This window comes from Crocodylus siamensis, chromosome 4 (assembly GCF_052110815.1).
Source record: "Crocodylus siamensis isolate JL-2025a chromosome 4, ASM5211081v1, whole genome shotgun sequence".
Taxonomy (NCBI): domain Eukaryota; kingdom Metazoa; phylum Chordata; order Crocodylia; family Crocodylidae; genus Crocodylus; species Crocodylus siamensis.
This window is the reverse complement of record NC_143398.1, coordinates 67,986,940-68,001,589: the sequence shown is the minus strand read 5'-3', so window position 1 is coordinate 68,001,589 and position 14,650 is coordinate 67,986,940. Positions and strand designations below refer to the sequence as shown.

At 44.9% G+C, this 14,650-nt stretch overlaps 1 protein-coding gene across 3 annotated transcripts in view; it reads left to right on the top strand.

The window, feature by feature from the left end:
* BEST3 (bestrophin 3) overlaps positions 1-14,634 on the top strand; it is a 46,799-nt gene extending 32,165 nt beyond the window's left edge. Inside the window, exons 8-11 of one of the 3 annotated variants that reach the window (XR_016441794.1) lie at positions 3,208-3,288; positions 4,125-4,276; positions 6,225-7,189; positions 9,715-14,634. Coding sequence is in view for 1 of the 3 variants with exons in the window: in XM_090042515.1 (XP_089898641.1) it covers positions 3,208-3,288; positions 4,125-4,276; positions 6,225-7,107 (1,116 nt within the window). In the remaining 2 variants the exon portion in view is untranslated. Of the gene's footprint in view, positions 1-3,207; positions 3,289-4,124; positions 4,277-6,224 lie in introns of all 3 variants that reach the window. The other 2 variants (XR_016441793.1, XM_090042515.1) reach the window with 2 other exon arrangements.
* The last annotated feature ends 16 nt before the right edge of the window (positions 14,635-14,650 follow it).

The following is a 14,650-nucleotide window of genomic DNA, read 5'->3' as shown; positions in this document are numbered from 1 at the left end:
TGGAGCCTGCCTGACCTGCCTGGGGGCCTGGCACTTCCTCCTGTGGCTGCGGTGACCCCCGGGACTGCCCAAGCCAGGTGCCTGTGAGTAGGTGCCGTCTGGAGGGGAGGCCACCGCTGCCGTGGAGGGAAGTACCAGGCTGCCCTGTCGTGTCCGTCCCCGCCCCCCCGCAGCTCAGGGACTGCTCTGCTCACCAGACATGGGGTTTAATTTGCCCTAAATTGAAGCAGTGTTTTTACAAAATCACCACTTCAATTTAAGGCAAAGTAAACCCCCATGTCATCTACAAATGGCCTTTCCCAAAGATAGTCTCTGTTTAGCCAAGAATAGTCTCTCTTCCCTGAAAAGCATTAAATCTAAGGTCTCACCTCAGCAATTTCTAATGCCCCTGCAGTCTCCCACAGCCATTCAAGACCCCAGTGGCTTTGTGTGAGCCCAACAATTCATCCACAAGTTGTAAATCTCAGAATTTGGGCCTACATAGACAAAACAAAATATGGGATGCCATGTCTGTGGCAGCGACTGGAAGTGAGTCTAAGTCTCCTACGTTCCAGGCCAGTGCCATAACTATAGGATTTCTCTCCATTGTTACCACATACTGCTGATTTGTAGGGAGACTGAGGCATTTTTCTATTCAACCCAAGTGAACAAGATACAGGAGAGTGATAAAAAACAACTGGAGAGCATCCTACTTCACTTATGACACCTCACCCCCTAAAAGAATGACCCAGTTGCTTTCACATCCCCAGAAGTTCCCCATAGGAAGGAGTTCCCCCTTTTGAAATACCAGAGTCCCCATCTTGGAAAGTGTAGCAGGCCAAACACAATAAATATCCTTCATTTCCTTTCCTGTGAAATTATTTTCAAAGTTTATATAAAAAATTCCCCTGGCAAAGGCAGTTTGGGTTGCTATAATGCCTCCCCAAAAGGGATTGTCTGAATAGGTTTTTCAAGTTAAAAACAGATGTATGAACAGATGCCCCTTTCTTTAAAAGAAAGCCCTGTGGCTCTTTGTTGATCTCTCTTGTTGTGAAGGAAGGGAGCTCTGTACAGAGAGCACTTCTGTAACAGGTCGCCCTCCCCAGCGCCATATTTTGCCTGTTATCTGCAGCCTATAAGGGGCGTCCTTGAAGTCCCCTTAAGGTTTCTCATGTCCCGCTTTCTACTCTCCTGCGGAATCTTGATGGAAATATTATACAGATGTTCTTGTAAGCAGGAGACTGCCTACTGTATTTTGTATGTTGGGGTTCTCTGCCACCAGGGGCCTTAACCCCTGTCTTTCTCTAGCTAGGATTCCCCATCTAAACCCACCAGACAGGCTTTGACTCCAAGGCTCTAGCTTGGTCTTGGGGCTCATGACCCTCCTTTTTGCCCCCAGTCTGGATCTCAGCCTCTCAAACCCAGAGGCCCCGTCCACCAGCCTTGCAGCCAGGGAGCTGCAAGTTCAAAGTCAGGCAGCGGCCCTGAACCTTCACCATCCTAATCCAAAGCATACAGCCGTACCCCAGGTGCACTTTGGCCTTTTATGATTGTGTCCTCTGGTGCTGGGGCCTGTGCACCCCAAATACTGTGCCCTCTCTGGCACCGGGGTTCCCATGCTGTGGTGGGCCCCCTGCAATGAGGCCTCCTCCTTCCCCAATAGCCTCACCCAAACCACAACTTATTGTTTATAATTTTTGATTGATTAACATGTCCAGGAACTATAACTGCCTCCAAAAAATATAATTAAAGAAGGCAGCATGCCAGCTTACATTTTCTCAGGGGTTTGTGCTTCTGTTCCCCACCATCTGCTCCAGTCCTTCTCCTGGGGCTGCAGCCGCTTCTCCAAGAGTCCTCAGTAGTTCCCCTTCTGCAGCAGCTGGGCCACTCACCAAGCCTCTCTGTGGAGCTCTTATACACACTCCTTCCCTTTTAGCTGCTGGCCCCTACTGCCACCCAGCCCAGGGGTTTTATAGTTCTGGCCTGCCCACTTCTGGTCACCTGACTAGCTGGCCAGGCTAAGCTTTTAACCCCCACCTTGCCAGCACTTGGTGCCCAAGAAGTTCTGGTTTTAACGAGTCCAACCTGCTTTCTGGTAACAGGGCTAGGGTTCCCTGTTACAGTCTCCCAGCAAAGCATTTCAGAAACCTGGACCACAGTCCTAGCTGTTTTCTGACTACAAGGGCCTGGCCTAATAAAGAGGGGCTGGCAGGGAGCACTCCCTGCTTTTGTGGCCTACCCTACTTCTGGAATATCAGACCCTCACCAGAGAGAACTGCCTGGCTTCTCCACAAATTTCTCACACACCCTCAGTGAACTCATCCTCTGTCCCTTTTTCAGGAAAAAAAGCTAAACAAAACTAAAAAGGGCTTAGGGGCAGCACAGGAAGGATCCTTCACACGTGTTTGAGGGCCAATGTACCTACCTCATTTCAAAGATACTTCTCCATCCCCCTGCTCCACTTCATGTTCTTCAGTTACCTTTTCCATTGAGAAGATTCAAACTGCTTTGCCTGAAGAGTGTCCACTGGAATTGTAATGATTTCAGATTTAGTGGAAACCCCTGGTATGAGTTAAAAAAATATTGTATTCTGAGTTTTCTTTGCCGTAAGCTAGATACAAGCACAGAATTACATTTCAGTCTTTCAAGTAAACTACTTTTTTATAAATACAGTCAGAAGAGAGAGAAGTACTAAGTGGCATAGTCCATCAGCAGGCTGTGAACTCACCAGTAGTTATGTCCTCACAGGGCTCAGACAAAAGATTAAAAAATGCAGAGGTGCACTGATTCCTTTCCAAAAATTCTAGTTGTGTTGTTCTGAAATGTTAATGTCATGTTTAAAAACAATTGTTGGAGAGGACTAATAATAGCATGCAGAGTCTAACTGCTAGAGCATCAGTTCAGATTAGCCCAAGGCACTAGTAACGAATGGTGTAACAATTCTATACTTGCCTGGTAGCTACTCAGCATGGTTCTTAGTATGTTGGTGTTCATAACTATGATCTACAAAACCAGAAAAGAGATTAAAGGCTGAATGACCAGGGACACTGAACTATACTCTTATCTCTGGATTTGCAAAGTATGATAGTTCATATTGTGATAGAAGGGAGTATTGGAAAGAGATTAAAATGAGATCTTAACAATCAGCCTCTTCCAAGTGAGTTCAGGGAACAGCACTGGGCTTAGCACACAGGCATTTATTTATTCACCATATGATTGTAATTTTAGGTTGCTGAACAACTTATTAATCCATTTGGTGAAGATGACGATGATTTTGAAACTAACTGGTGCATCGATAGAAACCTGCAGGTCCATATTTTTTTTGTCTCCACTTGCATCTCTTCTGCTTAAAATATTGCAACTGTATTTGTTATTTCTCAGATAAGGGTGACTCCAAATAATGGCATAAATGGAGCATCGTATAAAACACTTCACTTGATGGAGAACATATCTTTAGAGCAAAAAGAAAAAACACTCTTCTTGGGCTAACACTCCCCATCTAGTGCAGATCTGGGTGGACAGGACCTGACTCCACCCCTCACTATGTGTTGAGCAGATCAGTTGGGTGAACATCAAAAAGGGAATAATTTGTGCCAGCTGTTGGGCTCTGAGGCACATTGTATGCTATCTGATCAGCTTCTGGGGCAGGGCAACTGCAAGGCACTTACAGCGAAATTGCAACTGAGCCCTTAAAACAGAAACTAATGGAAGGCCCTGGTACAAGGATGCACATATGCTCTGTAGAGAATAGATTTAAATATGCAACCAAGTCCCCCTACATGCGACTCCTACATTGGCAACATGAAAAGCACCATTAGCAGGCCATACACATTTAGTCTGTACACATAACACTTGAGAATAACACAATAATTTAGCTAAATAATCTTGTTAATGAAAGTGTTTACTGGGAAAGTTAATCATGCTGTCATTTGGGACTAAATGGGGGTGCAACAAGAAGGAAGTTGTTTTGCAGCATAGGGGTCTTCCCTCAGTTTAAGGTAATGAGATTTGCTCTATAGTAGGAGCGAGATAACTTATCATATCATAAATATCAATTCCAAAATAATATTTACCAGGTAGCAAGAAAAAGAGTATTTTGTACATAACATCTTATTGAAAACAATTATATATATTAATGATCCCAGGTCTCACTTCTGGCTGTGGATGAAATGCACATGAACTTACCAAAGATGGAAAAAGATATTTACTGGAATAATACATCTGCCCGGCCACCATACACCCTGGCAGCTGCTGATTACTGTATTCCATCTTTCCTTGGATCAACCATTGAAATGGGGTAGGCAATGCCACAAGCTTTTAATGTCATCAAGAAATGTATAATGATACATGAAATTTATATGTCATGTCTAAATGTGACCCCAGAGCTGAGATTTAACACAGAAAAGTAGATAAGATTAAAATATTTATTTTCATTCAAATTGATGTGTACAAATGCAGCACTGAGAAAATGTCAGTGGCCATTAGATAAGTATTGATTGAAGCAATCCTTTCAGGTGAGGGACACAAACATAGTCCTTTGGGGTTTTTTGTGGTATGCTACCTATATAGGACAACATGAAGAGGCCTGATATTTCTTAGTAATTTTTCAAGATACTACATCCTCTGTATACCATTTACTACATCCCATTTATTTGCTTGTTCAATTAATGGATGAAGAAGTTTAATAGTTTCTAGGGTCGGAAGGGACCTGAGTACATCATCTAGTCTGACCCCCTGCCATGGCAGGAAATAATACTGGGGTCAAACAACCCCAGCAAGATGTTCATCCAACCTCCTCTTAAAAACCCCCAGGGTAGGAGCCAGCACCACTTCTCTTGGAAGCTGGTTCCAGACCCTAGCCGCCCTGACTGTGAAGTAGCACCTCCTGATATCTAGCCTAAACCTACCCTCTGCCAGCTTGTGACCGTTATTCCTGGTCACTCCTGGCAGTGCACGGGGGAACAGTGACTCCCCCAATGCCTGCTGGTCCCCCCTGACTAGTTTATAACAGGCAACTAGATCCCCTCTCAGCCTTCTCTTACGGAGACTGAACAGGTTCAGGTCCTGTAACCTCTCCTCATAGGGCCTGCCCTGCTGCCCCCGATCATGCGAGTGGCCCTCCTCTGGACCCTCTCCATGCTGTCCACATCCCTCTTGAAGTGTGGCGCCCAGAACTGGATGCAGTAGTCCAGCTGCGGCCTGACCAGTGTCACATAGAGCAGGAGGATCACCTCTTTGGACCTGCTTGAGATGCATCTGTGGATGCATGACAAGGTGCGGCTGGCCTTCCTAACTGCCTCTCCACACTGCCAGCCCATGTTCATCTTGGAGACAGTGATGACCCCCAGATCCTTTTCCGCCTCCGTGCTGACAAGAGGGGAGTTCCCTAACCTGTAGGTGCGGTGCCGGTTGCTCCTCCCGAGGTGCATCACCTTGCACTTGTCTGTGTTGAAACCCATCCTATTCTCGTCCGCCCACCCTTGTAACCTGTCTAGGTCTGATTGTAGCCTGTTGCATCCTTCCAGTGTGCCCACGTCCCCCCACATCTTAGTGTCATCAGCAAATTTGAAGAGGGTGCTTTTTACCTCCTCATCCAAATCACTGATGAAGATGTTGAACAGCGTGGGCCCGAGGACCGAGCCCTGCGGAACCCCACTGCCCACGTCCTTCCAGGTTGAGAAGGACCCATCCACTACCACCCTCTGGGTACGACACACCAGCCAGTTGGCGACCAATTTGACTGTGTGGGTGTCGACACCACAGTCCCCAGTGACTAATACACTGCATAAGCAGACACTTCCTTCCCTCACAGAGCCCTAATCACTTGGGACTTTGTGCTTGGAGGAAGTGGACTCCTCCTCAAGGTCTCTTTCAGTGCTATCATCCCATGGCACTACCCCCGAGGAGCACGTGATAGCTCCAAAGGAAGAGGAGGAACCATTCTGAAATGCTCTGTTGCCCTTGTGACTCCCTCCTCACCACACTGCCAAGGATTTTCCATGCTTTGCTTTTAGTTGCTTCTGTCCACTGAGTTCATTATGTGGAGGTCCTTCCTAAAGAGCAGCACATCTGTTTTTCAAGTTCTTTGGCTAACAGTCTGTAGCAGAGCTCTGCTTGTATACTGACTGGCAGATAGGAAATGTATTGTTATATAAATCATATTTTTCACATCAGGGTTTACTCAAAACAAAGTCACTAGAATAAAGGAAATGGAGTAAACCTGGCTGTATCACTTTATCCTACAGGCAAGTTGATGCAGAATTCCTTCATGGGGAACAGTGGCCCTGGGAAGAGGAGAAATTTCAAAGACAGCCTTCAGTCCTGAGAAGAGTTAAGAGATTCCTGAGTGTCCATGAAAGCTCTTCCTCCCCAACCAGAAGGAGCTACTCAAGACAGACAAGCGAGGATTCAGTGTTTTTCCCTGCACATGAAACACGCCACATCAGACGTTTGCAAGAAATGCATTCAAGAGGGAGACATTCTGCCTTAAACACAAAGAAACATGAGCTGGCTGACAGGAATACCAGGCTGCATAGCAGCATAGATCTAGAGACAATCAGAGAAACCAGCAAAAATGACATTTTAGAGAGCCATCACCCTAGTGACAGTGACATTGTCTTTAAGACAGTCTATTCACTCCCTGAAATCAAGCTCATTAAAACAGAGAATAAAATACCTGACATATCACACAACCAGAATTTACAGGCAGACATCAAAAGCATGCCAACAGAGAAGGATCCCCAAGAAAACTTGCCTGAGACCCACTGTGATCCTGTGGATCCTCCACTATTTCCTTCAGAAATGGCTTCATTACCTACAAGTTCTGAGAAACTTTCATCCATTTTCATAACAGAGGAACCAAACCCCCTACCAAGTAGGACAGCCCCTGATACCACAGATCACAACAGAAACTCTCAAAGATGGAGTTTCCCAGACTTCCACAGTCAAAGTATATCAAGTACAGACTCTGCACCTCTTTTACTGGATTCTGGATTGCCTTCTGGAAGAAACATCATTAGCAGTGAAAATGCTGTCCCTGTCCCTGCTGCTACAAATGCAGTTGATATGTCCACACTATTGGATGCTAAAGAAACAGCTATTGTAGAATTTACTACTGAGAAAAAATGAAGGAAAATGCTGACAGGGATTCATCTGGGTTCTGAGTGCATTCTGTGTCTTACAGAGGAAAAGACTGGGGGAATGCAGAAATGTGAGGATTCACCAAACACAAATTTCTTTTAGTTTGGGAAATAAGCTGAGTTTTCAGTCTCAGTTAAAAGCTGTTTTTACCTAGGTCTTCTAAAACTACAGAAATATATACAGGAGGCTCAGGCATGACACCATACATCAAAGAGTTGGGCTGTGGGTCAGATACAGTAAGGACTTAGGCACCTTAAAGTTACATCCTGCAGTCTTCAGTGTCTGGCCCGCAGAATGGAATATGCCTCCTGTGGTAGGTACATACGCTTACCTGTACAATGCACAGAGAGAACTAGAAGCCCTAGAACAGGACCCAAAACAACCAGTAGGGGTGTATCTGAAACCCTGCCCCTGTCTGGACCTCAGGGATGGGGCTGGAGGAGGAACCTCCAGCCGTTTGGGATCCACAGCCTTAGGCATATATAACCTCCTTTTAAAGAATAGAGCTGAACTCAAGTCTTTATTTAAAATGTTTCAGTCGTGGGGCTGCCTTCCTACATTTAAAACTGCAGAACTCTGGTGGTTAGAGCACTCATCCAGGAAGCGGGAGGCCCAAAGTCAATTTTGTTCTTTCAAGGGGTTCAAACTGGCATCTCCCACTTTCCACAAGTGTCCTAACCATCAGGCTATGCACTGTTCTGGCAGGTGGGGAGGGAAGAATCTTTATCCCTCCTATTGAAGCTGTACCACTGCACAGCAAAGAATTCAAGATTCACTGAGGACACTGTGATCTAGTGGTTAGGACACTCCTGGGAAGTGCTGGGTCTCTGCTCCTAGGGCTAGTTCTGTATTTTATCCAATGACTATCTAATGTGAAAGGCCTAGGGCAGGGACAAGAACTCAGGACTCCTCCCTTCCCTGGTGTCATGACCTCGGTAGGCACCATGAGTGTCTCTCCGCTCCCTAGGATGCCCCCCACAACTCGTCTGCTGTGACTTGATGGAATTTTAACTGAAAAGGGGGAGTTCAGCGGTGTTCCCCCCGGGCCCGGAGACAGGGGGTACTCACTGCCTTGTCGCAGTTGGTCCTGGGGCTCCGCCTCCCCTACACCCCATCCACTCGCCAACCATCGGAGTTGTTGCACCGCTGTGCCAACCTGTTGTCCCAGCTTCTCTTCTTCAGCTGAGGGAGCCCAACCTCGTCAGCCTCTGTTCACAGTGCAGGCTCATGGTCGCAGCCTACTCTTCACTTTGGGTCCTCAATATTGCTTAACCCCAGTGCAGGGCTTGTATCTGTGGTGCCCTTCTCAGGCTTGGGGTTGAATAAACCCTGCCCATGTGCTGGGGTTGGCAGTTGACCCCAAGCCCACTCTTGTGGAGCCTGGGGTTGATGAGCTTCATCTGGCTCCAAAACGCTGCCCTCACCTATTCTCTGTGGGGCAGAATCATTTGCAATTACTGTTCAGCTGGGTCACACCCTGGCAAGTTCACCTTCTTGCCTCCTGCCTCTCTCCCACTTGCTGGCTTCTGCCAGTGTTTTTAAATCCTCCACGGCGGTGGCTGCAGCTGATGTCATCAGCTGGCCACTGCTGAACTTAATTGATTGCTGCTTGAAAAGCCACTGCAGTGCCAGTTCATGCAATCTGGCCTGCCTCTCAGGTAAGTTTTTGGAGCTGGGTTACCCAGGTCCATCTCCTGGAGCATCAGGATTTGTCCCCGGCACTTCTGGTCCTCAGGAGCGGCTCCCACCACCACACCTGGAGAGTGCCCTAACCACTAGTAACAGTTACACTCTTTTTGCTTTTTTATCTCTCCAAGTCTTCTAATGAATATTTAATTCTTTTCTGCACAGTGGCATGGCTTCAACAGGTGCCTTTCCACATCCAAGTCAGAATAGGTTAAACTAGTCCAGTCAAGTGGGAGGTGAGTTTAAGACCTTCAGGCTGGGAAAGCAAATGAACAGAAGTCTCCCACCAGCTGGGTGAGTGCTCTAATCACTGGGTATTACGCTAAGGCAAGTGGAACCATCACCGCCAACTCCTCCAACTGTGTTTTAGGAGAAAGCTGCCATCACTGCATTTTGTGAGAGCCCAGTCCTGTCAGCATGTTTCTGGCACTCTCAGAGGATGCCTGCCAGACTGAGCCCCTCAGGAACTTAGGCAAAGGCACTCAGAGTTCTTGCATCTGGATTAGACTCTGGAGGAAAATGGGTATTGAGCTGCTCAGACTGAAGCACTTTTGGGCATACACAGAAGCAGACCTCTAGGTGATAGGGAATGTTAAGGTCAGTGCAGGAGGCAACTTGAAAGCTAAGGATCTTTAGGTGTTAAGTAGCATTTGAGTTTTTTTGGGGGGGGTCACAGTCTTAGACTTGGGTGCCTTGGTTCTGCATGAGCCTTGCTTCAGGCACCTAAATGCTGTACTGGATTGAGTCCTCTATTTCTAAAGGGTATTATTTGGATTATGGTGCTAAAGTGTCCCCATCTTAACAAAGACTCTGGCAAGGCACTATTAGACTGACAGTCCCTTCCCATGGTTAGGCTTCACCTAACGATTCCCAGCTCTTGACAACATACTTTAACCTTTCTTTTTCTAGGGTTTCCGAGTCTCACTCAGGAAGGAGAAACTCACTGCATCTCTGGCTATGATGGGAGATGTCATCATGGGGAATGTTTCCCTCTCCCCTGGCAGTAGGAGACCTTTCTCTTGCTTCTCATTCTTGGAATCCAACCTTTTCCAAGGCCAGATATCTTTCAATCACGTTGCTTTTATGACAATAACTCAAGAATTCTTTTCTACCCAAATGCCATTAAGATTAAAAAATAGTCAATACTAAGGGCAGACGTATGATTATCATTCAGCACAATTCATTAACGACGTAGGTCCAAGTCTCTGCCCACCATAGATGTGGATGGCTCCAAAGGCAATAGGACCAGTACAGTTACTCTTTTTAGGTAACAAGCAGAGCACATGGATTGGAAGGTGAAAGTCCTTGAATACCAAAGGCACCTCTCTTTGCAGCCTGAGCTACAATAGCAAAGGAAGGCAAGGCACACCTCAGAGGTTTGGCCATGTCTACTGACCAAACAATCCCCACTCCCATGTTAAAAATGGGTTTTGCAGTTGCTGCAAGGGGGAGTGTAGTAACAGCCATAAGACAGTTTCATCATCCAACACAGTGGGCTATACAACTGTAATGTTTGCTTATGCCATACTGAGCTGACCAGTACTGAAACTTTCTAGGTGTTTCCATTCTAACTTAGAACTCACAGAACTCAGATCACAGAATGCTCATATTCTTTCTCTGTTAAACCTCATTCACAAAAGATAGAAATATGAGTCTGACTAAAATTTCTGTTAGAATAATATGTATGCATGTATGATGGAAACAAGTGAAATTAATCTGTATGAAATGCACATGGAATACTTAGCTAAGGGAAGAAAAATATCCAGACTGCTGCTAAGTGAATGACACAAGGTTTATATGCATGTCTTGGCTTAGGACCAAACAAATAAAGGTTATCTAGACAAAGTTGGCTTAGAATCACTGCATACTTAAATACAAGAAGAAAAAAATTGACATGGAGTAAATCAGGCACATTATCTTAACCTGTCCTGCAAAAATTTCAAGATGGCAACTGGGAGGACATGCTATAGTAGGAGAAATAATTTGCAACAACAAATGCATGAGGTGTAGACTTCTATTCAGAAGCACAGAGCCAAGAACATATACCAAGGAGCATCATAAGATACTTTACATCAGAAATCAAGAGCAATGTTGCAAAGGTGTCTGTGTGTAGACAATTTGGCCTCTATTGTTCCAATGAGTGTGAAAATGGAAGCTTACGTTTAAGAGACCATAAGTCAAACTTTGTCAAGGCCAGCAGTAAGCTTTATATTTGTTCCAAGTCATTCGGTTTACCCTGAAGTATAGGAGCAGCACCCCCATTGACCCACATTTATTCTGAAAGGATTGATTTCCATAAATCAGTTCTGGGCTTCACATACCACAGATCTATATTGTTGCATCAAAAGAAAATCAGCATATTGGAAGTCATACTTGAGAAGAAATGCGGATGAGATAGAAATATTCCCTGAAACCTGGAGATTACTTAAAAGCATATAGTTTTACAAAAACCTTAACCATTTGGATAGGGCCAGTTTTGCAAAGATGCCAAGAACTTCAAACCTTTAAGTGCCAGATGTTCTGTTTCCTGGAAATGAGTATCAAGGCTTGTGCATTGGCTTGCATGATAGATTTGATCTGTAACAATCTTCCAAACATTCACTATAATAATTCAGTTATGAATAGTCTTCCCATAGTTACTCAAGGAACATACTGAACCATGTGCACCCGTCACTGGGGGAATGCATTTTGGGAGAAGGAAGATGCCGTCATTCCTATTGGCCTTTATATTCCCTCAGAATGCAGATGAGGGGCAAAACAGATCTCTTTTGCATTCCCAAGATTAAAGTAGTATCAGAACTACTCTTTTGGGACCTATGCTATCTGTCAGGCATTCCAAACACACACACATTTTTAATTTTCACTGATGGCAAAGCCAAATGAGACTGGGCCCCCATTATGCTAGGCATTATAAAAAACATGGAAGATGAGCCAGTGCCTGTGCCCTGAAGCTCTAATAGCTCAAAACTGATGAGACAGACAAAGGGTAGAAGGAGGAGAACATGAACAATGCATCTATGACAAATGTTAGATTAGTTCAGTGAATTTTGTTCTGATTTGTTTTTTCAGTCTTTCCAGTGGAGTTATCTTAGGACAGAATTAGCCAGATAAAAAGACAAAAGGGGTGGAAATGTGAAAAATGGGGTGGAAAGTGGCATGAAGCAAACAGCTAACCACCACAGGGCAGAGACCACTGAAAGTGAAAGACTGTAGCTAGCAGTCTGATGACCTCATCAAGGCCTGGCAGTCTCTGACAGGACTAAGCTAGGTCCTCCCCAGTTTCATTCATAAAATGTGCCTGACTGGGGGTTGGGGGAAGGAGGAGGCGGGGACACTAGATGGCCCTCCTGTCCCCAGAGGGAAGAGTCCCTCCCACACAGATCTCAGAGCAGGGGGTACTGGGGGAAGCAGGGCTGGCCACAGCTTCCCTGCCAGTACCCTGCCTACTTGCTGACCTCCTACAGAACGTGATACTAGTGAGTGTAGCAATCACCGAGAAATTGCATTGACCAGAGATCAGTGACAGTCCAGGAACAGAGATCAACGAATAAGACTACTGCCTGTCCCTTGAACATTTAGATCCCACCTGAGTCATCCCTTCAAAGATATCAGATCTTCCCAACTAACAGTTACATTCTCTACTGGGTAACTGAAGTCATCAAGTTTTTTCCTGGCCATATCTTGCAATCAGATAAATGTACTGACGGATCTATGTAATCCCTGAAAATTTCCTAGAGGCGGGATTTCTCTCCCCTTTAGTGAGGAATATGTTACATACAACAGCTGTTTCTCTCTCCAACCTTGCCACAGAACCCTCATTGTGTGGAACTGCTATAGATTAAATTCAGGGGCTCCTGGGAGCGAGGAAGGGCACACAAGGGCCCCCCTGGTTTTGCTCTGATTCTTCAGTGTCTTTGAAGTTTTTCCATTCCATTTACCTTTATTTCCTCTCTCCCATACCTTGGAACCAAAGGAAGCTCCTTCATAAATGGTTCCACAATAGCACTCTATCTTGTACCACATCAGCCTTAGCAGAATTGTTTCATCTGTTCACTTCTCAGTGAAAGAAAATCTAAAATTAAATGAAAACAGAAACAACTCAAACCTGCTTGTGCTTGATTGGTTTCATTTATTTGTATATCCATACCTCAGATTAGTTCTAACAAGCAAAACAAATATTCAAATAGGTCTAAATTAGATAAAACCATGATTGCAAAAATCAACAATGCAACTGAGAACAGCTTAGCTATCTCTGACTACTTTTCATTTCTGGCAATGCTGCCATTCCTTATGATGCAACCCTAAGCAAGGGACCTGAGATAGTAGGAAATGTGGTGATGCTTCTGTCATTCCTACTTAACAAGCATTTCACTATAGTTTCGTAGTTGGTAGGGTAGGAAGGGACCTGAGCAGATCATCAAGTCTGACCCCCTGCTATGGCAGGAAAGAGTACTGGGGTCGAACGACCCCAGTAAGGTGATTGTCTAGCCTCGTCTTAAAGATCCCCAGGGTAGGAGCCAGCACCGCTTCACTTGGAAGTTGGTTCCAGATCCTAGCCACCCTGACAGTGAAGTAGCCCCTCCTGATGTCTAATCTGAATTTACCCTCTGCCAGCTTGTGACTGTAATTCCTAGTCACTCCTGGTAGTGCTCAGGGGAACGGGGACTCCCCCAATGCCTGCTGGTGCCCTCTGACTAGTTTGTAATGCTATTATTGCATCATCCCTGTTTCTCTGCCCAAATTCTTGTCATGCAAGCAGATGCCAGTCCCAGATGCTTCAATCAATCAAAGTGTGAAGATGTCAAAGACTAAAGGCAGCATCTTACTAAAGATTTGCCAATTAAAAAACCACAATAACTAAACGGGAAAAGAAGTAGAAAATATGAGAATAGACCTTAGGAAAAGGGTAGGTACAATAGCACGAAATTATGTTTAAGAGACAGGGGCCATGTCTACATGAGACACTACTGCGCATTTATTTAGTAAATGTATAGCATTACTGCACATTTACTTAGTAAATGTATAGCATTGTCCTTTATATAAGTACTGAATAAATGTGCAGTAACCCGAATTACTGTGTAGTAGTACTGGCAAGTGCCTTTTTTGTGATGCTACTGCATAGTGACCTAATACTACTGTGCAGTACCATCGTATCACGGTTTTTGCCACATGACGCTACTATGCAGTCAGTGTCTTGTGTGACGCATCCGAGGGGGGGTGTTGGGCAGGGATTCAGTCTCAGTGTACAAACAATTGATTTAAACTCCTGTCTAAATTAATGGGATTTGGCCCCTAAAGAGATTCTATGAAGCCAAAGGTGGAAAGGGAAGAACAAAATCCCAATAAAGAATATGAAAAATGAGAGTAACAACTGAGTCATAACAAGGACAAATGATATGGTCAAGAAACAGACGGCAGTAGGGGGGAAAAAACAAAGGGAAACTGACAGGAAAGAAAAGAGACACGTGGAAATGATCCAACTAGGATTGGTTTCACACAATTGTAACTGACACACAATAAGCTTTGCATTATTTAGCAACCTTCTCCTAAGTACACTTTCCCTCCCACCCCATTAGAAATACTACAGGCAAGCTGTTGCCATTTTAATCACTAGTGACACAGCCCTTCTTAGGGCTCCCAGTCACTCATTTAATAAATAAATAATTGTCTCTCTCAGTTACAACTCTATAGAGATGGGACCAAGATGAAAAAAAATGGAGCTAGAGTGTACCCTAAATCCCTAGCAAATTTGGGGGCAGGAGGAGAAAGAAGAGGGAGGTTCTATCCTTACAAACACGTTTCATATCCATTGTAATAACATTTTTTCTGTTTATGGCAGAATTGA